The sequence below is a fragment of the Podarcis filfolensis genome, assembly GCF_964270895.1.
Source record: "Podarcis filfolensis genome assembly, chromosome: 6".
Lineage (NCBI taxonomy): Eukaryota > Metazoa > Chordata > Lepidosauria > Squamata > Lacertidae > Podarcis > Podarcis filfolensis.
In genome coordinates this window covers 58,311,389-58,339,335 of record NC_139609.1, presented here as the reverse complement: position 1 = coordinate 58,339,335, position 27,947 = coordinate 58,311,389, and the positions used below count along the sequence as shown (strand labels likewise).

Here is a 27,947-nt window from a genome sequence, read left to right as displayed (position 1 = left end):
CTGATCCCAATCACCTGCTGAAAGGCATTCAGGAATATCCTGCGTTCACGCACATCTGATCTAAAGATGAGCACATGCAAATATATGGTTGCACAATGGTGAGGTGATTTAAAGGCAGATCACAGACAGATGCCTAGGTTCACATAAATCCTCACGATCACAAATCTTTCATCTTTTTGTTAAGCAAACAGGAACAGGATGGGCAAGGTGAGAAATAGGCAGGAAATCTGGAAGGGGTTATGGAAATTCTAAGAACCACTCATTTCACAGCCCCCTCCCCTCTCCACTGGTGTGCATTGGCAAAAATGTATGAAAAAAACCATTGGAGTCCAAGGCTAGTGGGCTCTCATAGCTCCAACAGGACAGAACTTATCCAGTACTCCCTAGGCCTCTGCATACTTCTGCTTTGCATTAATGACAGGTATACTTTCCTCCCCCCCCCCTTTCTAGTGTTGGTTTATTGCAAAATTGTCATGTCCGTGCTTCTGTGAGCCTTTTAGAATAGTTAGGTATCTTTTACTCCTTAATTAGGGTGTTTATGTATTGTAATTTGCTACCCGCGTAGACTAACTTTGCTGTCTAAAGCAGCATATTTATATTTCCTGTGTGACTCCTATTTTCTATAATAAACTATGCTTTATTTCTTTGTAGGCATAAAATTAAGGGTTAACAACACATCCATAACAAACGCATGTCATAACTCCAGCAAAACATCCTAAATCTCTCAGCAGGATGTATTTGATCATATATGAGTGCTGGTGGCGCACATGTGAGTCTAGGAACACACTTGTAGTAGTAGTAGTAGTAGTTTAGATTTGATATCCCGCTTTATCACTACCCTAAGGAGTCTCAAAGCGGCTAACAATCTCCTTTCCCTTCCTCCCCCACAACAAACACTCTGAGATGAGTGAGGCTGAGAGACTTCAGAGAAGTGTGACTAGCCCAAGGTCACCCAGCAGCTGCACGTGGAGGAGCGGTTCACCAGATTACGAATCTACCACCCTTAACCACTATACCACTGGCTCTCATAACACTGGTTTCTCTTTAGTGCTCTGATGGCTTACACTTCCAGCTTAACACACATGCTCATTTGGTGGAACAAGCACCATTCAGTTCCTTTGCTCTTGGGACTTACAGTTTTGCTGCCATCTTTTCCTTCTTCACTGGCATGGTCACAGTCAATTGTTTTAGCTGGGATTGTAACACCAAACTGATCTGAAGCAGCTTCATTGAGGAACCACAAGTCATCAGTGGTATCTGAAACAATGGTGGTGTCTACATCCTAGAGCAAAAAGAGAAGACAGACATGGCATTTACTGATCTACAAAGACTTGTTCTCATTATATTCAATGATGCTGAATAAAGCTACAATGTATGATATTGCAAAATTCCTTCACCACTGAATCAGACATGGTGCCAGAACAACTTGGTAGAGCATCGTAAAAACATGCTCTCATGTTGCCACCCTTAGGAGGCATACACTCATCCAATACAACAGGACTCGACAGTGCTCTGGACACCTCTTGAGATTCAACTGCTGGAACAGTGGAGTCAAGGTCCTGGCAGATGCAAGCAATTTTATCCTTAAAATGATTTGTAAACCAGTCACAGCAAACTACCATTGATTGTCACTTCCTTCTGGCCAGACCGTAAAAGGCCCTGCACTACCTGGAAAAGCTCTGCTTGGCACAATGAGAATGTAATGGAAGCAGCAATGTATGCTTTCTTTGCTGTCTTCACTGTCACTACATAGGCTCGATGATGAGCCCTCAGCAGTGTTTGACAGCATTCAAATGAATGATTCAAAGTCTTTGCAGGTGCCATTTACCCTGCACTACTTTCACAAGTCATATTTTGCAGGCCATTTATTTCCTGAAGTCTATCTATCATCAGCAAAGTCAAACAATGGAGAGTCTCAAAAGTAAAGAACGCTTGAGCTGGAAAGAGCCTATAAATATCTCAGGAATTAATATTGACCAACATTTACCTGATTCGTATGTATATCAGTTGAGCCATTACTTCTAGACTTGTAGTTGTTTCTCAGATTCCCTAAAAACCACCATGGAAGACCAGCTACATCCCACTCTTCAAGCACCAAATCCAGTGTGGGTTGTTCTTTTGAAAGGTTATCTATAGGAAACAGATTAAAATGTATTTATTATGAACTGACTGATAATCCTACGCATTGAGACACAGCTCACTCTCAAATTAATATCCTTCTGCCTGAAGTACTTTGGCAGGAGTAGCCAACATGGTTGTAGACACCAACTCCCATCAACCCCAGGGAGAATGAACAACAGCTGATGTGAGTGATAATCCCCAACATCAGGAGGGCACCATATCGGCTACACTTGCATGAAGAAATAAGGCAGAGCAAAGCATGTAGATACTCTCAAAACATAGAAAACTGCTCTATACCAAGTCATACCATTCCATCAAGTTTAATGTTGTTCATAATGACTGGCAGCTGATACCCAGGGCTTCAGACCATGAGTCTTTCCCTGCAGACCCACCTGGATATGCCAAGGATTGAACCTGGGACATTCTACATGCAAAACAGATATTCTACTACTGAGCCACCCACCTTCCCCATGGAATAACTAAATGACTCCCCAGCAAGACTCTTTGCCATTCCTTAAAGATTATACAGATTGTAGGACCTTCAAGTTCACTTTTGCTCACATGCAGTATGAATTTTGATAAGGGGCTGTTGTTTCTGTAACCGTTTCCCACCTTAAATTCAACTAAAATCAAAGGACTCACAGACAAGAAGATCAGAGCGGGATGTTTTTAAACCATGTGACTCCAGCTACAAAAGCTGAGGCTGCTGTACATATTCTCGAGCTGGAGTATTGTTTAGGACAGAGGTTTTCAACCTTTTTGAGTCCATAGCTCCCTTGACCAACTACATTCTTTCTGCAGCACTCCTGTGGACCTCAGGAGCCCAGTTATGTCACCCCTTGCCTGCAAAGCTGGCAGCCTCTTACCCTTTTTCCAATACCCTCCCTTGTGGAGTGTTCCCTCGGCATCCTCTCCCTTCTCCTTGGGAGTCCTCTGGGCAGCTGCTGCTGCAGCTGCTGCTGCTCTGGTATTTGAGCTGCCCCCCCTGCCCCAAAGAGAGGTGCCTCCTCACACTGCTCCACATGGGCCTGGGGCTTGTCTGTCTGTTCCCAACATCAAGGGCCGGTGGACTGGCTGACTGGGCTCCCACGCCCGCTTGCTTACTCTGAGGTCATCTCAGCTCCTCGCAACCAGCACCCCAGGACCAGCCCCAGAGGCACCATTCGCCTGCGGAGCTTGTAGCCAGAGCTACTGCAATAAACAGATGTGCAAGCCTTTGGGAGGCAGAGACACAAGAGGACATCAGAAAAGTGAGGGAAGGAAAGAGGGACAGAGGCCAGTGTTGCCCGCACGGCACCCCACTGGTTGAAAACCACTGGTTTAGGAGGTTTCTTTGGGAGTTTTTGTTGGTGTTATATTTTTGTATCTTTGTTGTTAGATCTTATTATGACTTATGTGGAATTGTTCAATTTTGTCACATACCTTTTGATTTGTTTATTGTGTATGACTCCTTAATACTTATGTAAATCTTTTCATGTTGTAAGTCACCTTGGACATGGTTTTAACTATGGAAAGGCAGCATTCAAATAAAATGATGATGATGCATCATATCTGCCCCCAACCCTTGTCACAAGATTAAGCTCCTGCCATCCAAAGAAACTTTTAAATAAAAAGGCACATTGCCTACAGTGAGATGCCATCCCTATCTACCACTAGTCAATACTACTGACAGGACACACATTTCTACAAAATGCACAGAAGGACTCTAGTGAGGATAAAGAACACACCTGTTACAACAGAGATGAACAGAGAACTGTGACTTACTCTTAGTGCTTGTTGACCAATGTGTGAAGTCTGAACCTGTGCATATGATCACATATAATGGAAGCAATACTGAGAATAGAGCCCAGATCCGAATATAATAAAGAACAGCAAAATCTTGGCCAAATGTAGAACAAAGGAACTCATCTTGCGGCAGTCATGGCTTTCATCAGCTTCACAGACTTGTACTCACCTTCATCCTCCTTGAACGTATTCGAGACAGACAAGGCAGGTGTGTCAACTTCATTCTCTTTTCGCCCATAAGTGCAATTTCTGTCTGTGCTACTCTGCTTAAAGGAAGGAGGAGAGAGAGAATCATTAGCCCAACAGGTCTTAAAGAGACACAGGGATGTAACACTTCCTTTCTGAGTCACCAGTTGCAGAGAAACACCGAGGAGTTAAGAGTGTCAAGGTTTGAGCATACAAAGCAAAATTAACAAAGCATATTAACCAATCACGAATCTGGTAATATCAGGCAGCATTTCTACGTTATAAACCAGCAAAATAAATAAATAAAGCTGCTATCTACTAGTGACATCTAACTCCTTACCTCCATCACAAATCATATAACTCTTTCTCAAGCTGGCCTAAATGTATCCAACAATAGTACCAGAAAAAAGACCTGCCTGGTATTAGAAGCGTTTAAAGAAGGACACTACTAAGTAACTCTAAATCACCCTCTGTTCAAAAAATCCCATCCAGGAATACTGACAACAACACAAGCTGGTGTGACTGAGGACAGGAAGTGTTACACCCCAGTAAACATGTTCAGAGAATGGAACTCTGTTAGGTAGAGAACAGAGAATGGTCACTCTGTCCCTGGTCTGTGGACTCCCCAAAACTTCTGAGGAAGGCAGAAGCCCACCTGTCAAGAAATTCAAAAGTTCTAGCAGTCCACCGTGCACAGGTACAGAGAAGGGGCAACTCTGTACGACAAAAGAAACCACCCATCAGGGTTTACCTTCAGTTGTTCTTGACTTGGATTATTCGTGCTTTGATCCTTTGCGAGAGCAAGTCTCTGTGCAGCATCTAGACAGCAGGTAAAGAAAGAAAAAACCTTCCCTGGTAATAACCATTCTCACAACACAGAGGGGTCCCTTGACAAGCAACCAACAAATAGGTTTGGCAGCTGTAGGGTTAGAAGTGTTAAAGATGAGGGCATATAGTCATATCCATCAAAAACCCTGCTCAAATTCCTACGCTATTCACACTTGAGGAATGGAATATGCGCCTTCAAGCTCCTGACCCTTTAGCTGCTCATGTTCTGGCCTCCTACATGGCACTTTGTGCCACATCTTCCTAGCACTTTCAAGTGACAAACAGCTGTAAGCGCCTCAACATTAGAACAGCAAGTTTAATGGGAAATAGAAAAGGGGCTCTAGATCCCAGGCTCCAATTCTGTTTTCAAGCAACACAGAAGTGGCATGAAAACACCTTGCTCAAGATACATAAACCAGCTTATTAACCAACACACAGAAATGTACCAATGCCCATCCATTCATTACTTCTGCTAATGCTCAGCAAGGGAGACAGTTTAGTCCTTTCACTGCTACAAAGGAAGATCTGTTCCAGCAAGGCCTTCATCCTTGTGAGCAGGGTAGATAAAAATCAATTTTTAAAAAAATAATGAATAAATCAGATTTTTTAAGTTGGATTTTTAAAAATAAAATGCTTTTGGAGGAAAAAGCTTTCCAAAGATAATCTTCTATTTAAGTTACATTATAGTCCAAATGCTATTATCCATCAGGAAATAAGGGCTTGTTTTTAATTATGTAGCATGAGGCTTTATATGCGATGTTTAACTTTTTTTGTAAATGAATTCCATTAATTCATTTCACAATGTCATGCTCTTCCAGAGGTTTCTGTAAGATCATTTGGGGCAGTTTTTCTCCAGCGAGAAGGTATTATCACAGATGCTTGTTTTTGCAGTTCTCAAAAGTGTAAATTTGTGTCTGCAGAGATAACATGCCTTTTCTTCACAGGAAAAATGTTATAAAATAAGTATACAGAGTTGAGGAAAAAACCTTAATCCCATTGTTCCTTTGCAAATTTATATACACAGAATCAACCCCTTACCTCTTAAATGCTAAGTTCCAAGAGGTTCAATGAATAGACTGTTTGGAGTGGAATACATATGCACAAGTGGCTAAGTGTGAAGCAGTAAAAATGAAAGTGCAACCTTGTGAGCAGAATACTCAAGTCTTGGGATCTTTGCGTAATAATTGTGCAAGTCAGTTGCATGTCTGTGCAATTCAGACTTAAGGCAAGTGCTGAAGGCACTTCAGAGCTGGCAACCTCTTCTCAATCCCACTGGGTTCCAACAACTGCACGAACACTTAACTGTACAGAATAGGCACCTGAATACAGAAGCAAATCCAAAGGGGGGTGGGGGTGGAAATAGTAACTGGGATCTTTAAGTCCTTGGCGAGACCTTGAAGTGCTTGCCAGTCAACTTATAAGAGTTCACTGGTTCCAGGCCCTTCTTCCCAGGACTCGCCTGACATTGTCCAAACAATAAAGTCTCTACTTGGAATGTCAGTCCTGCAGCAGGAATCCCTGAAGTTCTCTGCTCCAGTCCTTGGTTCCCCCTTTCCAGCTTTCCACCAGCCTGCTTCTCCTCGGTCTGTTCTTTCTGCAAGCCTGTTCCAGCCTAGGCCTACCAACTGTCTCTCTCCTCCCCTCTAGAAAAAGGAAGGCCAGCCTATCCAAAGCCAGGGTTGCTGGGAGATATAGCCCCTATAAACAGTTAACTTATTAAACCTTACAATAATTTCATAATTATCTATGTATTTCTAATAGTATAACCAAATCAGTAATTTTTGATAACTGTAAAAACTACTCTGAACATTTATTATTCCAAAAATGAAACCTTCATCTGGTTGTAAATATTAAGATTATACCAGCAAAAATGAGTCTTTCTGTTAAAAAATGATTTAAATCAAGTCTGACTAGTGATTTAAATCATGATTTAAATCAAATCCACCCTGCTTGTGAGCATTTACAGCAGTTTTCCAAAAATGGTCCAATAAACCAGAAGCAGATAGGTTAGCAACAAATGAGGCTAAATGAAAAACTGCTCTCTAGCCAGAGAATGATGATTCAGGGCCACTTCACAGGAATTCCATCTTTCAATACTGATATTTGCACAGACTTGAAATGTGCAAATCCACTCAAATCAATTAGCTGTAATTAGCCAATAACAAAATTGGAGGGATAAAACTACGGTTAGGAATACTCATGCACTGAAATTCTATTGTGTATTTATTTGTGGCCGAAGTTGGAGTCAGAATGCCCAAAGTGACGGATGTTCAAGCCTTTAAATGCTTGTTAATTTGTTAATAGTTTTATTAATTTTTCAGGTCATCTCTTCTCTTTTGATTTTATTTGGTAGCGTCAATAAATTTCTGAAAGTTCGCTTTTTCTATATTTTCCACAATACCACCTTGTTGGGCTTCAAGAGTCACCCACTGAGTTCTTCTGAGCCACCCATTCGTTTCTACAAACATCTCAAATGCAAGTGAACAAGATGCCCACTGAACTCAGGATGGCTTCAGAAGTCTCAGAGTGGTTTGCATATAATCCTGACTTTATTAAACTATGGTTTATTAAACCACCGTTTAGCATTATGTGTGAACTGTTCCCAGCAGCCTAACTGGCTTGCTTACTGCCAAGAAACCATACTTGGTTGTTGGCTTATGGTCTTTGGATTTTTAAAAACTATAGCTCAGTGATATACATGAACCCAGCACCCTTCCTTAATCATGATTTGGCCTCCCAGCCCAAGACACTCACCAAACTATAAAGGTGCAAGACAAGAGAACCTAGAAAACAAATCAAATTTTAGAGAAACAAACTATAGCTTAGCATTATCTGCAAACCAGGCCAAGCTATACTTTCTACTGTGGTAGAAGCCCACTTGTTTGCTCCTCAAAGGATTCTGTGGATCACTCAAAGAGTGTGCAAATGACTTCAAATAGTGCACAAATAAAGAACTACGCCACGATTTATCTTCATTAAAATTCCAAGAGAACCTCACCAAAACACACCTTATGAATAAAAACCAAGCTGGATGTAAAATGTTATGAATGCAAACAAAAATGTGTATGTTATATAAACAGTAGGGAAGCCATAGCAGCCTCAGGACTGTGAGAAGTGGGGAAACAAAGTTTAGTTTTCTCATTCTACCAAGGTTCTGAAGCTACTATTTTCATTTCAAATGAAACCCCCATTTTCACCTGACTGGCAAATATGGCCAACTGGCACCACAAAAGTGATGAAGAAAAGTTCTGAAGCCTTAAATCACTGGGTGCTGGAAATAGCTACTATCATGCACAATACAAGGGCCAGCTCTGCAAAGTCAGTTTTGTTTTTGGATCTTGCACCAGCACAACTCAAGGTGCATTCAGGCAATACTCAAATTCAACCTGAGGATATCCCTACGGTTGTCACCTAGGTGCGAATTACTATTACAAGAATGAACCACCAATAATTGTTTATCACAGGATTTGCTCAGGCTGAATTTAAATGACTAATGAAAAACTGGTGCACAACTATCAAGAGTGGAGAGGATCACTACAAGAAATGGATTTCCTTCACATTTTATTTGTGTTTCTCATTATTTCTACGCTTGCCATTTCATACGAGGTGAATACAGTAACTACTTGCAGGATATCGTTTGCCAACTAACTGGAACAAATATTGTTAAGCAGCTACAGTGGTACCTTGGGTTCTCGAATTTAATGCATTCAACTCCTGAAACGGTTTGAAAACCAAGGCACGACTTCCGATTGGCTGCAGGAGCTTCCTGCACGCAACCAGAAGCCACGGAAGCTGCATTGGACGTTCAGCTTCTGAAAAACGTTCGCAAACTGGAACACTCACTTCCGGGTTTGCAGCATTTGGGAGCCAATTTGTTCGGGAGCAAAGGCATTCAACTACCAAGGTACGACTGTATTGTGTTCTATCATGTTATTATTTCTTGCTTGTAAGCCACTTTTGGATTCATTTGAATGAAACGCAGCATAGAAATAAAATAAATCAAATCGTTTTTCCCCAAATGGCAGAGAGTGGGCAAATTGAGGACCTTGCCAAAAACGAGGGGGCATGGGAAGAGTTCCACAAGTAAATTTTTGTTAAGTTGCCAGACAAATAAAGATGAAAAATTGTATTTGTTACCCCACGTGTTCTGTTCAAAATATAAGAACTGGAAATAAACCAACGGTAGAGTATGCATCAGGTATGGGGAAACCTGTGGTCCTCAGTGGACCACAACTTCCATTTCACCAATCAATCGTCATGCTAAATGGAGAAGACTAAACAAGAATCCAACAATAACCGGAGGGCCACAGGCTCATTTTTAAATCTCAATGATAGATAACCATTGGGATTTTGCTCCCTGCTGACAAATTAAGCTAGTTCATCCATTTAGCAGAATCCGGAGAAAGATATATGAACTTTAGCCAGAGGAATGGATGGTATTTAAGTACCATGAATAAAGGGTTAATGACAATGATTTCACTTGGACTGAAGGTTCTCTCAACTGTATTCACAGGGTTGTGTTTGACTATTACTCAGAACAGACCCACTGAAATAAATCAACTTAAGTTCATGGGGGGGGGGGGGAATCAGACAACCACCAACTGTATTTAACAATCTCATCATCCTAAGTCTTGAAACTATTGCCCAAAATGTGTCGGGGGTGTGAGAAGGCTGTAGTGTCTCAATACTTTCATCAGCAGACTTCACATGCTTTTACTTACCAAAATTAAATTTTATAAAGCAATGCATAAACTTGGCTAATATAAAATGAAACCTACCTGTAACAGTAACAGTAACAGAAGTCACATTCCGTTTCAGCATCTCATAAACTGGTCTGTGGAAAAGTATTTATTTTTAAAGTTAAGTTCATTCATAGGACAGATTGTGGTATTATCACACTTATCAAACCTTCTCACCCTTCCACTTAATCTTTAAAGAAAGTAGAAACAGCCAACACAGCCTGCAAATTTTCATAAGCCTAACTCATACAGTTGCCACCCTACCTAGAGTGCAAGGACAATTAAGTATCTCAAAGATTTTTAGGTTAACAATGCATTTTTTTCCTTTAAAAGGAATCTAGCTGTGGTGGGTTGACTAGCAATTTCTAAAAGGGATCATCAGGAGAGTAGATTTTACTTGTCTTTAATTACTTATTGAGAAGTATGGCCTTTCTTTGGACTCCAAGTTTGTTACGACTGTGAGGTGACATCTTGCCACATGAAATCTCATATTTTAAAGCAGGATTTTTGTGATGACACTTGAGCATGTCTGTCCAAATGTGACCCCTAGTATGACAAACTACCCTATCAGACTCCTCACCCTCAGTTTAACAGCATCACAAATATAAAATGGAGAAAAGCCTTTACAGCTCTGCGGTTCGTCTAGGTGCTCTGCCATAGTTTAAGGACACCATCGCCAGCTACCCTACAAAGAGAGCATTTGCCCATGTGGAGGAAATGTGCCTGAAGACTTACCCCACTACACACAGGTTTGCCCCAGCTAGGAGGATGTAAGAGGAGCTTTCTTCAAAGTTTTAAATACCCCAGTTGAGTGATCAATTGGGCATTTGATTAACTTTTTATTAGGGGACATGTGTCCCCATACCTCTGAGAAAGTGCCCTGTTTTGCCTTTAGAGTGGCCATTTTAAGGAGAAAAGTTTGTGGGGGTGATAAGTTCTTCAGGCAGCAAACTCTTATCTGAGAGAACATCTGGTTCTAATATTTATTTTAGTGGTGTAGTGTATTTTGTTCTGCTTTTATTCTGTTTTACGTATTTTATCTTTTGTAATGGCCTCGGGTAGACAAAATAAATAACAAAAAATGCAATATTGTTGGGAGGCTTGGTTAAGCCTGCATGCAAGGCTAGCATTTTGTCCCATTCCAGGCCTCAAGGTCTGACCTACATGTGCAACAGAGCCAGGTGGTGTTAAGTGGCAGCACGGAGCAGGTCACTAGGCAGAAGTCATTTTTTGAATGACCACCTCTCCCCATTCTAAAAACTTCCTGCAAATAAAAATCAGCACGTAAGTTACAGAGCAAGGCTACAACTTCTCTCCCTGGCATGCTGGTTTTCTATTTGCTGTGAGGTTTTGTTTTAATATGGAGAAGAATTCGAAAGCAGCACTGCTGTATGTGACCAAAAGCAGAATAAGTCTATTTAATGAAGTGTCTTATGGCACCTTAAATACCAACACATTTATTGTGCCTTAAGCTTTCAGATACTAGAGTCTACTTCATCATATCCATGGTGTAACCCTCATCCGCAGCTACATATACAAATGTGATAAGGGTGGGAAAATGAGGTACAAAAAGTATACAAATAAGTGGCAATTCATTTATGGTGGAAAGTTTGTGAGACAAATATGATAACCATTTATAAGAGCAGTGGTAGGCGATAAAACAATCAACTAGGCACTGCTGAGTTAATCAACATCTGAAGTGTGAAAAATCCAATGACTCCATTCAATCCCAAATGAAGAGGCTTGAACTTCTGGATGGATTTTTATTTAGCTATTTCACACTGGAGTTCCCCATTGAAAATCTTTTGTTCATGTATGGCCAAATACAGTAGATTTCAATTAGATGCTTGCACCCCTAAAATACATTATGCTCAAAGGAGAAGGAGGGATCACTTGTGTCACGAGTTATCTATACCACCCAAGCTGAAGAGGAACCATAGATTAGAAAGTTGCTTTACACACAGGAAACTTATTCTATGTATGTTTTAAAGATTTCCTACCTTGGGTCATTCACAGAGAAGCTTTCACAACCTAGAAGATCCCCCAGCTGGTCTCCTCCACAATACACCATGTGCTGCTGTTTTTTGTCATATAGCTGCTTCTTTGAGATATACTCCCCAAGGTAATGTACAAGCTAGGCAAATAAAAAAAATTAAAAAACTTAAGACATGCAGAAAGAATTAAACCAGTAAGGATTGTTCTCTATTACAATTTGTTGAACATTTTCCTCTGTAAATAACATCACACAATGATAGTGCTCCTAGTCAGTAAATACACTGGTGTAATTTTATATGGCTCCCACCCATCTCATGAATTAAAGCTCTCTTATTTTATGAATTAAAGCTTATCACATCCTTTGAACCAACGTAGATACTGAGGGTTGGATTCAACTAACACAGGGAGCTAGCAGAATGGAGCACAAGAGCTTCCACAAGTGCAACAGGGCTCTCCCATCCTCTCCTGCCCCAATTCCACTCTAGAGGGTCAGGAGAATCCCTATAATACTGGTGGGGAGGAGAGGGGGAATCACTCCATCTGGCAAGCAGGAATGCTTGTGCTGATGGGGCAATTGAGACAACAGACTTTTAATTCCCCAATTTCAGTGCTTTATCTTTCAGCTACCCACGTGGCAAAAGAGGGTCATATATACATCAAGTGCTCCCCAACCTGCAGGTTGTGGCACACAAGTGGGTTGAGAAGCCTGTGCAAGTGGGTCATAGGGTTGATAAGTAAAATCAGAATAATTACCACCTTGAACTGGGCCTGGAATCATAATGGCAACCAACGTAACTGTTTTAAAATAGGGGTTCACAGAATCGGAGTCATATGAGCCCTAAACGGAACTCCACAATCCAGCTAAAATGGAACTCCCAAATCCAAACCGCTTTCCATGGCAAGAAAAAAATGTGCAAATTTTTAAAACGTGAACATTTCTCTCTCTCCTTAGAAAGCAGTTTGCATTCAAAGCGCTGGAGAAAGCACTTCAGGGATAACTCTGCAAACCACTTAAGGCATCAGCAACTGTGGGGGGGGATAGGAAACACAGAATAAACAAACATGGGTAGTTTTTTATAGTCCATATTCATTCCCTAATTAGAACCCCACTGGCTGGAGTTTGGTTATATTGGGATCTCAAAGATGACACAACTGTAGATCTGAACATTTATATCTGTGGACCTTAAATTGTCTGGAAATATAACCAATCTAGAGCAGGACTGAGAAACCACTGATCCTTCTAGCACTGCTGGACTACAACGCCCATCATCCCTAACCACTGGCCATGCTGGCTGGGGCTGGTGAGAATCAGAGTCCAACAACATCTTGAGGCTCAAAGGTTCACCATCCCTAGTCTACAGCTTAGCAGTGGTAAACAGAAAGTGGCATTAGTTATAATGCAGGAGATGGTAATATGTAAATAATGCATATGCTCAATGTTTATTTTATTGTATTAGGTAGATTTTTAAAAGCTGGGAATTCTGTATTAAGCAGATATAAAGTAGTTGTCATTATAACCATCAGAGAAGATTTTATATATATTCACGGTGTAATAAAAGTTTGTTACAAATACCCTAACCTCCTTCTGAGCAGCTTAGGGCTACTTTCCCATGGGTGTCCCAAACACTGCTCAGATACACTGCATCCCTTCAGAGCATTCAAGCACAGTGGCAGATTCAGCATCTAGGTCAAGTATTCCCAATCAGCTTATTTATTTATTTATAATAAAATAATAATAATAATATACCCCACTCAACTAGCTGGGTTGCCCCTGCCAATCTGGGTGGCTTTCAACACATATAAAAACATAATGAAATATCAAACATTAAAAACTTCCCAATACAGGGCTGCCTTCAGAAATAAGGCCAATAGACACAGTGCCCCACTCCTTGTGTGAGAGTTGCAAGTTTTAAATTAAGGCAGCGACCCTGCAATCAGATAATTCTTGAACTGCAAACCAGATCCAACTGAAGTGGTGCAGCCACATACTAGTATATAACACACAAGTGGAGCCTATCCCTCATGTAATACATTAAGCATAAAAGCCTAGTCACCCCTCTGTGTCTCCAGCAAAAGGGAGGGGGGAGTCTCACCTAGAGAAGATAAATGCAAAATGAACAACTACTAGCAGCTTCCACCCACTGCTGGGGGACAAGCCCTTGCTGCGCTAAATGTAGTCTGGTGTGGCAAATTAACATTTTAACACTAAAACCCCTTCCATTCAAAGTATTCAATTTGTTTTTTGCAAAAATATTAGAAGCTAAATAAGTTATTTAAATGCATAAGTGTTTAAAATAAGTCACGGAGCACTACAGGAATATCTGACACATTCCTAATGAAAAGCCACTGCATTTAATTCCTAGCTGACAGGATACCCCTGTAAATCACAGCTAGTGTCATTTTTCTAATCTTGTACACACTTTGCATTTTCATCTTAAAATAAATGATTTCACAGGGTGTCTTGGGTTTAGCTGACAAGACATTTCCAATGGAATGAGAGAAGATAAAAAAGTATAATTCAAAAACTTTCAAGCTTCAATTGGCAACAAGAAACATTTCTAACAGTCTCTCAGGATTACAACTAATGCAGTTTCCCTCCCCCTCATAATACTGACCGATAGCCCTAAATCATTTTATAATAGCTATTCAACAATAAAAAAAGCTGCTGCTCTTTTAGCATCTGCAACAGGCAGCTCAAAAAACCTTTTAATGAATAAAACACACACCCATGGCAATAAGGATGTGCCTATTTCACATGAAAGGTTCAGAAGTGCTGAGACCAAAATCTGCCCCTCCATATTTCAGCCTCTATGCTCAAAATCAAACTAGGGGATGCATTACTAAGAATAGTTATGGATAGTCTTTAGGGACACCCTCCCCCTCCCCCTCCCCCAAAAAACCACTTTCACCAACACTGCTCACTCAGGTTATTGGGAAGAAGCAGAAACATTTCATTCTAGCAACTAAATTATCCAGAATAAACTTGCAAAATTACACACAGCAGCATATCAATCACCAGAAGGAAATCAAAAGGTAGCAAACTGGAAATGTTAAAAGAACAGATGAAACAGCATCTGAAAGTGGCAAATGCTTGTGTCAAATACACATTGACCACCAAAAAGAAGTAAATATTAGGGAGCATAAGACAGCATATATAATTCAAAGACCATATGCACAGTCCTCATTTTGTGGAAGTTACCATTACACTTTCCTGCTTCAACAGCCTAAATATGGGAAGTGAGAGGGGTTTTCCAATAGGACTGAGCCAAAATGTGTTCGCAACTTCATTTCTTTGGGCTATGAAGTCAAAGGGGGGCATTTCAGCAATATTAGATGTGGTTATATAAATACATAAAATAAGGCAACCATCAAAACTGTTTCCAATACAGAAGAGTGTACGTATCAACTCACCTCCTTTAGTGTGAAAGTTTCACCTTGAGCACCTGCAGCTCGCAGAATCTTCAGGAGTGGCGGTTTTGGTCGTAGCTAAGATATGTGATAAAGAGAGTTTTCTAAAAGCCATGTTCTGTAACTTGTGTGAGGACAGATTAAATGCTGCCCATACCTTTCCCAGAACAGGAAACTAAATGCTTCATGCAAGCCTGAAACACACAACTGCAATGTCCCATCCCCACCAATGCACCTTTGAAACAAATAATTCTAAGGAGATGAAGTCACTAACAAACGATGCATAACCTCAATGTAAATCATACATTTCACTTTACCAGATAGAGAAAGATTTAAAGAGAACGAGCATGAGAGGCAACAGCAACATGCAAATCCCAAGTATCATAACACACATGTTGCTTCCCCACCCTCTCTCACTACAGCAGTCATAATACCCAATTAGGGCCACAATGATGTTATATCAACTCCAAATGAAACTTTATATAAGATACCCAGGCAGCTTCATAAGGCTGAAACAATGAAATCGCCTGAAGCAAGAAGGCCCATTAATCTGTATTAAACATCTCATTACCCTCTATATTCCCAATGCTAAAATGAGACACAAAGGTGAAGTGTTGATATGTTCAGACTAAACAGGCAGAACAAGGGAGTTAGCAACCTAGAGTCATTCTAGACCAGTTTCAAAATTACACTGGTCATACTGACTCCCATTTTCCCACATGTCTGTGGAGTTATGCAGTTCTGTGTCCCCAACAGCATTTAATCACACAGTTTCCAAACAGTACCCAGGCAGCAAATGCACTGCAAATTCCAAAATGTTACTCATCTTTAACTCAGGATTTTGTTGGAAACTGTTTCCCGGCACTCTCACTACAAATTGAAAAGACCTACCATTTGGGGACTCCTTGTTTTCCGAAATCAAGCCCAAGGGAAGCATCAAAACTGCATGCCTGCTTCTGAAACCGTTTGCGGGCAGCAGGACACAAATTAAGCTCACTTAAAGTTCAGTGCTACAGTAATCTAACACAAGGCTCATACATAACCAAATAATTAAATCAGAGAATAGTTCCAGATTCCAACTTAAGGGGCCTCTGTCATATGGGTTGATTTCTTCATTTTAAGACACCCTGCCCTCTGCATTTCGTTCTAACTCCAAAGAGGAACACCTGAACCACCTCAATGTATTTCACTTGGGACCCTAAGAACTCCAGCATAGCCAAATTGGATATAAAGATTAGATTATTCTCAGCTCCCCAGGATACTAAATTTGACAGCTAATATATTGCCATTAACTCAACTGCCTTTACTTAGTCAATATTTTCGCCCAGCAGTGAGAATAAACAAACATGCTTAATCATATTACCTGGGAACTATGATAGATAGTACCACTTCTAAATTAATATACTAGGGAACTAAATCCCAATGGAAAAGCCAGTTGTCATTAATGGCAAATAAAATTAGAAGTTGAACTCCTTCCTGCTTGATTAGCACCCACTGTTGACTGCACTTGTCTTTCCCGCTTCCATCTATATTGCTGCGTGTTACACCCCCTTTTCCAGCCACTTCTGGGTCGCCGTGATGCATGTGTGGTTGCACATCAATTGGACATGTGTAAATCAGTCGTTGCCTGTATTTATACATATATACAACCTGAGCCTACGATGGAGGGGTTCACAGCATTAACAGCCAAAAATGGTATTTGCTTCTTACATACCTGCAGTTTTGGATTCAAGCCAAATGAAACATGGCTCTCTCTCTCTCTGCCTTTCCAGTCTGACCTTCTGGTTCAAATAATACAAATCTGACCTTTTGTCTTCCTAACAGACAGCTGAGGGAGGGTAGCCCACCCATTTGCCCTCTGACTGGAGCCACTCCCTTTGTTCCACTTAGGACCCATATTTAGCAGGCCTTTAGCAGGCTGGGCTGGCTATTCCAGCAATAGAATCCATACTGGATCCAGGAATTAAAATGGGGCCCAGGCTTCAGTCAAACCCCTCCTCCCAAAAAACTCATAATAATAGGTTACCTGTTTGACTTGTTGAGGTGATGTTCTGCAGGCACTCTCTGGTGACAGATATTGTGTAGAGGTGGAAGATGACATTTTGGCAGTGTAGCAGCTGTCCGTCTTCAATACAAGCCTAAATCCAAAATAAGATTTATTAATTAGTCTGAAAGAAAGCACACATACTATTCAGAAGTCGTAGAAAACCATTTGGCATAACATTAAATAATAGGATCCCAAGAGTACTTACATGTCTAACATTAAGACCACCCTATTACCATTTTTTAAGTTTGGTTAACAACTTTTAAAAATCCAGCACCCACTAGTCTAACATAAATTAGGCAATTATGAAGGAAAAGCCTGCAACTCCTCATTTATTGCACCTTAACTAGGTATTTTTCCTCCTCTTCTAGAGACTAGTGTCTGAAACAACTTCTTCGAAGTGCAGCCCCAAACAATCTTTACTCTTCTGACCCTTTGAGCCCTAATATAACCAAGTCCCCTCTGGCATGTTGAGGCAAATCCCTAAAACAGTGACTGTTAGGATGAGTCACTTGAACACTAACAGCTGAGTCATTAAACTAGTACCCAATCATGGTTAACTTGGTCAGCAAGCAGGGCTGGGGCAAGCAACTGAATGTACTAGTGCTTAAAGCTAATGATATAATTACAGTTTATCCTATAAACTGAAAAGTTCCACAAGTGTTTACGAAAAATACAGTATGCTATATGCAGAGCTTTCAAATCAGCAAGCTTTATTTTCACTCAGTTCTAGCAAAGAAAGCATGAGATAGCAAAAATCCCTAAATCAGAATCCAGAATTATTTATTGTGGCACCATTTACAATAAACAGCCAGTTAAAATGGCAGTATCAGAGCTCTCTCCTATGGTATTTATTCTGAAGTAAATCATACTGAAGCATGCATGGACATGAGCTTTATTGCAAATGTTGGGTTTGGTATGGATATTGCAACTTGTGGAGAGACTGTGATATCTAGAGGCTAAATGAGATGGCTACTAAATGATAAGCATGAGATCTCAGTAGATCTATGGATTGTGTATTATCAGATTTAAACAAATCAGACTGAAAAGTCGAACTGATTAAAAACCTATGCAACCTATGTATAGACACAAACTTAGTATGTATACATTAATTCATTAAATAGAAAAAGGATTACATCCAAATTCCAACATTTCAGAATGAAATTAAGGGAAGACGTTTTTCATGCACTGAATTGACAGCCTTGTTCTCTAATGTGGCAGTTTTCAAAATAACTATAAAACATGTACAGACCTGCATGTCCTAGTGGTGGGGTTTAAAATAGCAGGCTAGGAGTAATGGCAATTCATGTCATGACGGACTAAGTAAATCCCTCCAGCTGGATTTTCCATGGTGCTCAGTAAAGAATACTAATAGTCTAAACCAGGTTTGGATCTTTGGATAACCTTGTAAATGATGGCTGGCAAAAAGTATGACATCTATGTATAACTATGACTTTCTCTTAGAGCTCACAACAGCACTTGAAGTTTAAAAATTCAGAAAATAGTTTTAAAACAGCTAAAAAATATATTTAGCTTAACAGAACATGATAGCCACAATTTATTTAAAACCATAAAACACTGGACACATGGGCGTACTTCCCAATAAAATAGATGTTCATAAATGTTCCAAGCAAATGCGTACAAATATGTAAACCACATGTCTGAAACCCACAGAAAACCATTTTCTCTCTCCCAAAATGACCTCAAATATTTCTCTGCAAGGTCAAAGGAAATGGGGGAAATCTCCCAAGTGTCTCTGTGCTCACAAATCCTGCCTTAAGGGCACATTTAATGTGTGAATCGGGTGATCATAATAACAGAAGAGTGGCCAAAACCCAGATAATGCAATCAGGTAAATGGCAGACAGGAGATAAACAACACACTCAGGATTCTGTTTTAGACCACCCCCTGTGATGTATGTATGATGTATTGGGGGAGGTGGTCCTGGGCTACACCCCTTCTATGATGTATGTATGATGTTTCTGGAGGTGGTCTGGAGTTTGAGGGTGGACAATTTCAAAGTCTATACAGTGGACGCTCGGGTTGTGAATGTGATCCATGTGGGAGGTACGTTCGCAACCCGCAGCACATCTGCGCATGCGCGGGTTGTGATTTGGCACTTCTGCGCATGCGCAACGTGCGAGCGCCGAAACCTGGAAGTAACCTGAGGCGTCTGTAACCTGAGGTATGACTGTATAAGGGTGGACGCACCTTTGTTCTGGGTCCCTCCCCCCCTCCTGTGTGTGTGGGGAGCACACTGTTGCAACAGCTTTAATAAAGATCAGGCTGACTAGCTGCTTTGCTTCTCAATATTCTCTGGTTAGTCTGTTATTTTCTCCTACCAATAGAGAACCTACAAAAGGACTCTATATGGGCTCTTGGGTACCCCATAAGGGAAAAGGAGCAGTTTTTTCCTTATAACAGGTAGAATTTCCAGTACGTACTAGTTGAATGACTCCGCTGTTCAAGTGACTCATCTGAACACATTCACTGTTTTAGGACTTGCCTGAGCATGTCCCAGGGGACTTGGTTTTCTTTGGGTTCAAAGGGTCAGAAGAGTAAAGATTGGTTGGGACTTCACTTTGAAGAAGCTCTTTTAGAGGAAAGATAAATACCCCATTAAGGTCTAATAAATGAGTTGCAGGCTTTTCATTCATAATAGCTTTATTTATACTTGACTGGTAAGTGTACCTGTAGGTTTTTTAAGTTGTCACCAACTGAAAAAAGGGTAATAAGATGGTCTTAGTTTTCGTCATGTAAGTATCCCCTAGGATCTTATCACTTATTTTTGTGCCCAATAGTTGTAAATTGCCATATGAGATTAGCAGCTATAACAATATTTGGGAGAGGGGGCAAAAACACTTTGTTGCAAGCTGGTACTATCAAGCATTGTAGGGGGTTAGGGTTGGACGAGATGACCCTTGGGATATCTTCTAATTCTACATGCATTCATTTATGCCCTTTAAGATGACACAGAAAAATGTGAAGAAATACCATCACACACCCTCTAACAGTCATCCAGCATTCTGAGATCACAAAAAATGATCAGTCCCCTGTGAATTGTTTGGGGACTTAAAATAATCAAACAAGTGATGCAGTGAGAATGCTCCTGTTCAGGATACTACTTTCTATTCGCCTTCCACCCATCCCCAACAGTCAGTATTCTGTTGCAATGGAGGATGCCAAGAACTCATTGGGCTATTGAGTTTCCCAAACCCTAGGGTCCTTGCTTTCCTAAATATGTTTTTTTTTTTTATTTCTGGGAACCTTGGGCATTCCCTCAAGCCTGGTAATATCTCCAGCTTGTGTATGGAAGGTGCCGTTTCGGTTATATAAAGACGGGCACTCCTAGAATTGAGACTGCCGCACAATGATGAGCATACATTGCTGTCTACTTATTGTTCACTTTCCAATGCATTACTAATCTCTTAAAAATCACTTCCTTGTTTCTAAGCTTTACTTAAAATGGCTAGGCAGGACAACTAAGCAGCAAATGCCGGCTGTCATTCAGCAACTTTCATTTCAGCGTCTTACGTAAAAATGACAGGTGCACTGAATGATGTAAGGACCTGCGCACTTCCTTATTTTTAAACTTTCCCTCTAAAATATTTAACATGTTCTCCAACCATTTTTCCACGATGTCAGAGCCAGCTCCAGATTAGTTATAAACAAACAAAAAAGTAATTTCAAAAGTTGCTTGGGGGGTAGCAAAGAAAGCTACTTTAGACAAAGCCCTTAGTGATGGGGTGCTTACACAAAGCACAAGTGCATGGAAGTCAGATGAAAGATACCCTTCCTTTAAAAAAAAAAAAAAAAGCAATGTGCCTGAACTTGGCGAATTTAATTATGAGAAACGCCAAAACAAGAGCTAAGCATGTGTGCAAATGCTAATCCTTTAAAAAATATATACCTGCTTTAATTTTGCTTTTCAGACTAGTGAATGCTGTAATAATGATAACCCTCCCCTGTGTTCTCCCCTCCTTACACTAAGAAAAAGGCAGTCAAAAGTCCCAGAATACCCAAGTGCTACTGATACAGCAGGGACCTCCCCTCTCCAAAGCCTAGCAAGCGGTGCCTTCTCCCACAGCCTGGAACTGGAGACTATGGAAGACAATCGTACTCGGCTAGGAGTGATCGCCAAAGAATAAGACTTTTCCATGCCAAGGAAAACAGAGCGTCTCATAAATGCTTGGGGCAGCTTCTTCACGGTCCCCCTCGCAACACGCCACCTCCAACCTCCCAATACTAACATTTGCGCCCGCAATGACTCGAGGAGCCACAGTTGCCAACTGAGCAGGGAAGAAGAGGGAGAGGAGCAGCCTGCCTGCCCTTGCTTCCCCCCCCCCCCCCACTAGCAATCCTTCCCTATATTAGCGTGTAAAAACACGCCACCGTGGGCGCAAGTCGACGGACAGCGCTTTTTACCGCAAGGGCTTTTCTGTACTTCCCAGGTCAAGGGGGCTCTCGAAGCGGCCGGTCCAAAAAGTCGGCAACCCCCGTCCCCTCCGCTCCCCGCCCCGCAGCTTTCCCCCTCCTGCGCTTCCCCGCCTCAGCCCCGCCACCGACCCGCCTTTTCCCTAAAAGTTCCTTTCGCTGAGGGGGAACTTGGAGGGCCCCCCCAAGAGCTGTTCGGCATCCGGCCACCGTTCGCCCTCCTACAGAGAAGCCGCGAAGATCTCGGGCCCCTCACCGCCTCCTCCGGGACTCACCCTAAGGCCGCTCCACGACGCCCAGCAACTCCCGGCTAGTTACGGGGGATGGGGCGGGGTGGGGAGGACGGGGCGCTTAAAACCCCCGGCGGCTCGTCGCCTCCATCTTAGCGAGGGCGGGAAGGCAGCAGGCCTCGGTTTCCGCCCAGCCTCTCAACATGGATACCCGCGCACTTCCGCCCAGGCCGCAGGGATAGGCCAGCGCCCACGTGCCTATGGCGGGACCAGCGACGCGCGGGATCAACTAACAGAGAGTCTCCCGCCAAGTCACGCACCACACCATAGAGGTTAAAGGGAAACTAAGGCTAGAGCGGAATGGCGGGCGGGTAGAGTGGAAGCCACAGAGATAAGGAGGAGAGAGATGCTCACCTGCAAGAGGAGGTTTCTACGGAGCTTGCTTCGTCGCACGAGGCGGGCTGCCCACGCGCGGGGTGTAATTGCTGCAGGTGATTGGCAGCAGCTGCCTCTCGTTCACACGCGGCCGAAACAGGTGTCCCCTGATTGGGGTGTTTCCCCCGCGCCCAATTCGGATCTTACTCCCAAGTGGGAAAATTGGGTTTAGTCTCTGAATCTTTAAAAGCGCGATATTGGCTGTATGTAAACCAGTGGAGCACGAGGCTTTCGCACGGAAATATGCTCCGCGTTATTCTGGGAGGAGGCGATTTAAGTTAGATTGGCTTCTTCCGCACGGGAGACTGGACTGGGAATCCGGTGTAGTCTCAGCCCCACCTGACTTATTGTTTAAAAAAATCACCCGGGAAAAGCTGGCTGGGAAGTCCAACCAGCGTCCAGAGTTCCCGGGAGGCTCCTCTGTCGGTTGGGAAGAAGCGGGAGATGCTAATTGAGTAATTTTGAGCAAGGCGGCTGCTAAGCCATGTATTTATAAATACTGCTGGGAAAAAGGGTCCCCACTCACAGCTCGCAGGAAGAGAGAGCCTGAACCAAAAAAAAGGTTCCATTTATACCCGTTGATTTGGGTGGTCTGTAGGTGCGCACCTAGAAAATGTCAGGCCAGTGTCACTGAAAGGGAGGCACCACATGTAAGCTTTTTACAGGTCATGAGTTTATCAGTACATCCCAGGTGTTCCTTTGCAAAAAGATAACAGGAACAATAGTCTTACATTGTTCTACCATTGTTTCTCTTTACAGTGAAGAGATTTGCATGAGATAGCCAACCAGTTCGTGAATTTGCATGAGATCTGACAGATCACCACTTCTTGTAACCTTCCCTTCCCACCTTTTCCCACACTGTGACATGAGTGAAATAAACTTTGTGTGTAAACTTTATCATTGTTGCATTATTATTATTATTTTTCAGGTTATTTCGACAAGGAATTGAATGTTTCCCTTTTGAATTGGAGTATTGCTGGTTTTGCATAGCTGAACCTGTTTCCTAGACACGGTGGCGCTGTTTAATTCCTTTAACAGTTACAGTCTAGATAAACAACACCTGGCTTTTGGGGTTCATTTGAACGGGGAGCGTTTATGTACATGGGCCCTCTATAATCATGTGAGATGAAGTTAACAGTTTGCAATGTTAACAGTGGATTACATTGCAGGGTAAATTATCTAAATTAAATAAATTATCTAAGTAAATTATCTTTTAGCATCGCCCCCTAACCTGCAATTAGGGCCAGCCAGAGTGGGGTGTCAGGAGGCTCACTTCACCGGGAGCCTCAAAATTAGGCACTTGTTAATTTTTATTTTTATTTGAAAAGTTTTGTAACTTTGAATTGGTGTAAGTAAAAAAAAACTGCTCCTTTTCCCTTATATGGGCTCTTGGGTACCCCATAGAGTCCTTTTGTAGGCTCTCTATTGGTAGGAGAAAATAACAGAGACCAACCAGAGAATATTGAGAAGCAAAGCAGCTAGTAAACCTGATCTTTATTAGCTGTTGCAACATGGTGCTCCCCCGCATGCAGGAGAGAGGAGGAGAACCCTGAACCATGCGTGCAAGCTCTTATATAGACATTTTAAATTTCCCACCCTGGAGTCCAAGAACACCCCCAGAAACATCATACATACATCACAGAAGGGGTGTAGCCCAAGACCACCCCCCAGATACAACGGTTATGGGCCCAGGGATCGAGGCCACAGAACCAGTGTCAGCAGAAGAAGGACTGGGGGCTGTTTTTGTTCCTGTTGGGGTCTCTTGAACTGGCAGCGTGAGGCAAGCCTCTTCAGAGACAGAAGGGAGAAAAGCTGCGAGGAGACAAACAGTGAGTAAAAACTGTGCCTAAAAGCTAAAGTAGGCAGGCTGGACTGTTTGTGCAGCTGCCAAAGCAGCTCGCACAGAGAAGCTTTGATTTATGACTGCTTCTGAGTGTTCCTGACTCCTTTTAATCTCAGACAGAGAATGAACAGGAATGAATCTCAAGTCCCTGAGTTACATAGAGGGAATGCCTGATGTGGCAGGTCTTTGCTGAGAAAGTAGCCTTGATTTATGTGCTACAGAAGGGAAGACATACCCCGATGCTTATGAAGCTGGATTCGCGCAGCAGCAAGCTTTGCCAGGACAATAGCTGTGTGTGGAACATCAGCTATGGGGGAGGGAGCAGTTTCCCCCGATGCCGCGTTGAAGTAGCAGACATGAACTTTGAGAAGATAGAATTCTTCTCATGCATTCCCTGTGAGTTTGGGAATGTGGGGGAGCAGTGATTTTGTTCCCAAAGCTACAAAAGCAGTTTGATGCTGTGTCTGATGCCAACAGCCAGAGTGTGAGTGTGTATACATATATAAAGAGGTGCACCCCAGATCCAGCTAAGACCCAGACCCAAGCTGCTATTATAAGAATTTTAAGGACTTAGATATATAATAAATGTTCATAAATGTTCATAAATGTACCAAGCAAACACGTACATAAATATATAAACCACATGTCTGGAGCAGCACAGGAATACAGTCCTGAAACCATTTTGACTGACCAAATGTTTCTCTGCAAGGAGGGAAAATGTGAGGGAACCTTCCCCTTGTCTCAGGAATTAAGTGATTACCATCTCAAAGGAATGGCCAGACTACCATGAAAGGCAATCAGATAAGGCATTATCAGATAATCTGGCAGACAGGAGATAAACAAAGCACTCAGATTTCTGTTGTAAACCGCCTTTTCTGTGATGTAGGTATGATGTGTCTGGGGGTGGTCTTGAGCTCCAGGGTAGGGAATTTCAAAATGTCTATATAAAGGGAGGCACACATTTGTTCTGGGTCCTCCTCCTCTCTCCTGCGTGTGAGGGGAGCACCCTGTTGCAACAGCGTTAATAAAGATCAGGCTTACTAGCTGCTTTGCTTCTCAATATTCTCTGGTTGGCCTCTGTTATTTTCTCCTACGGATGGAGAACCTACAAAGGACTTGTGTAACCCATAAGGGAACAAGACCAGATTTTGTTTACAACACTGCAAAGGCGCATCAAGGGGGTAAAATATGTCGCTGGCTTTTGAAATGGGCTCTAGCCCACAGCAGCTCATTTATGGCATAAGAAAATGTGTTCATGTTGTATGAGATACCACGAGGCTGCCCCTACCGCATTGCAAGCTTGCCACCAACAAACAATGAGGCAGATCCATGCGGTGAGCAAAATAACCTTTGGGGCCCCGAGCCGCTGGTCACTGCAAACGACTCAGGCTAAAGGAAGGTCTCTAACCCTGCCCAGTTTGACGGAGCTGGACTGGGGAGGAAGTGAGAATCGTTCACTGCTGCCCCGCACATGGCGGCTTCTCTCCAGATCCGGAAGTGGAGGCTGGCGTGGAACGTTGGCCTTCTGCGTGTCTCTTTGCCAACAGGGGGACCCTTTTTTCTTTATGGGCTCCAAAGGAAGGGAAGGGGAAGCTTCGCCCGCTAGGAAAGCAAAACTAGGGGAGCTGCTGCAGCAGCAGTTCTTGCATGCATGCTGCAAACCGAGGTCCCTAGGCTGCGCCTGCGCAAATACTGACTTATTTATTTGTTTTGCTCCCTGCCAAGCAGTGTGCATAGAATAACCCTGAGCCGCTGTGCAAATTAATATACCGTGTGCATCTGTTTGTGGGTGTCTTTGTCAATGCAAAACTGATACGTTGTTTCCTGAAACGGGGGTTGGCAGGCGGAAATGGGGGCAGGATTTATTTTACGGGGGAAATAACCAACCTCCTTTGCTCTGATTGGTTATCGCAGGGCAATGGGAGTAATTAGCACATTGCACGCTCTCCAGTAGCTTCGCTTTGTCTAGCGCCGTAGTGGAGAAACTCAGCACGGAGCCCGGATAGCTCAGTCGGTAGAGCATCAGACTTTTAATCTGAGGGTCCAGGGTTCAAGTCCCTGTTCGGGCGGATTCCGTTTTTTTATTTAAAAAAAAGCTTCATTAAATTTTCTGTTTTAGTGTTCTTACTACTTTCTGCAGTCCGATTTCCCTTGAGTAGTCTTTTTCGCTGTGTTGTGCTAGAGACTAGATGATGGCGAGAAGCTACTCTTCTAACGTGCATTAAAAAGAAAACCCCGAGACATATTGCAAAGGAATCCTGTAACTTAATCTTTGCTATTAAAACCACCTTTTTGCAGTTTGATAGAATTTTTATTTGCCATTTTCTATTAAAAATCGTACTCGCCCGAACAGGGACTTGAACCCTGGACCCTCAGATTAAAAGTCTGATGCTCTACCGACTGAGCTATCCGGGCGCTCTACAAACTTTTGTTTCCACACTGTAGATGGTCTTTCTCGTTTATCCTGGCAACCTGTCTCTTCGTGGCTTGAGTACTGCATGTGCATCCTTTCTTCGTGTGTATAGTAGTACAGATTACTTGTTCGCCCCTTTTGTTAATTTCTTGCTGCAGTGATATTTCCTTCCTGCCTCGTTTTTTTTTTTTAATCTCTGATTCTGCATGAGTAATGAAGGAAAGAGGAAAAAGCATTGGAATAACCAGGCTTCAATTTATATACTTAAAAAAAAGCGAGCGTGCGGGGGCGAACCTTTTGCAAATAACAAGATACTAGCAAAGTGTTTCCCCAACTTCAGTCCCCCATGCGACTGTTTAAACAAGCAAAGCACGTATCAAATCTCTGATATTCTTTAACACTGCAATTCTATACCTGACTACTTAGAAGTAAATCCCATTGAGTTCAGTACTACTTACTCCCAGGTATATTGCAGCCTAGGGCCTCCCCTGAACAATAAAATGAATGCAACGTGGCACTTCAATCTTTCCAAAAGTGCAGCAGTCAACTGAAATATCTCGGCTCAGAAGGCAGAGGGACTGAGCTCTTAGCTTCTGTTTTCCAACGTCTGTCCTTGTTTTCAAAAGCTCTGTATATATTGTTAATCAGATCTTCTGAGTGCCAACCCCCTTATGCACCATAGTCAAAGCTGCATCTTCCAGGCACAAGACAGAGATATCATAGAATGAGAAGGGAGCCTGAGGATAATCTAGCCCAACAATGCAATGCATTCCTGCAATGCAAGAATCCTAACTAGATCATCCATCCACCCTCTATTTATGATGTTAACTAGTCCCTGATGGCAGGCTTGTCCACACAGCTTAATATGTGTTTCTTCTCCTATTCAATTTGCTTGGTCCACATGACATTGCCCTCAAACAACAACCATCTCTGTGGTTTCTCCCTGTAAATCGGGGTTTACCTAGATTTTGCGTGGATAAATTGAGGGAAATCATGCTCGAGTCCTTCCACTTCAGGTTGCAAATGAATTGTTTTCAGTGTGGATGCATAAGTCATCACTTTCTGCTGCTCCCCTTTCCATGCTCCTTTATTTACCAGGGCTTTTATTTCTTTTCTGGCTGTGCTTGTAACTATGGGAAGTTCTTGGACATACATTAAGTTCCTACACACACACACACACACACACACACACATACCCAACCCTCAGATTTGGACAAAAGCAGAAAACTGCAAAGGTAAGCAACATTAAAATAAAATTCTTCACCAGATGGATGGCCACCTAAAAAGTGCTGAGAATTTACCATTGCTTTCATTTCTTTTCCATTACAGCATGCTAGTAAGGGTGCATTGGAAATTTAGCTATAGGTATACCGGTATATAGAACCCACAGATTTGCACAAAACCAGAAAAAATGTGCTAGCAAATTTACAATTGCCTGTGTTTTTGCATACTTCTTGGCCAAGGATATATATATTTTTTAAGCATG

General features: G+C 42.2%; 1 protein-coding gene and 1 long non-coding RNA gene across 3 annotated transcripts in view; one reads left to right on the top strand and one right to left on the bottom strand.

Annotated features, from left to right (window-relative positions):
• The window catches only part of MDM4 (MDM4 regulator of p53), a 29,562-nt gene extending 7,404 nt beyond the window's left edge, over positions 1-22,158 (bottom strand). Inside the window, exons 1-9 of one of the 2 annotated variants that reach the window (XM_083618210.1) lie at positions 21,816-22,158; positions 17,089-17,200; positions 15,066-15,140; positions 11,660-11,793; positions 9,699-9,754; positions 4,844-4,911; positions 4,076-4,172; positions 1,988-2,130; positions 1,136-1,282 (exon numbers count right to left, since the gene is read on the bottom strand). In XM_083618210.1, the coding sequence (XP_083474336.1) occupies positions 1,136-1,282; positions 1,988-2,130; positions 4,076-4,172; positions 4,844-4,911; positions 9,699-9,754; positions 11,660-11,793; positions 15,066-15,140; positions 17,089-17,163 (795 nt within the window). In that variant the 5' untranslated portion in view covers positions 17,164-17,200; positions 21,816-22,158. The remainder of the gene's footprint in view (positions 1-1,135; positions 1,283-1,987; positions 2,131-4,075; positions 4,173-4,843; positions 4,912-9,698; positions 9,755-11,659; positions 11,794-15,065; positions 15,141-17,088; positions 17,201-21,815) is intronic. The other variant, XM_083618211.1, reaches the window with a different exon arrangement.
• LOC310764401 overlaps positions 1-27,947 on the top strand; it is a 468,487-nt gene that overhangs the window by 116,616 nt on the left and 323,924 nt on the right. The gene's annotated exons all lie outside the window — the stretch shown is intronic.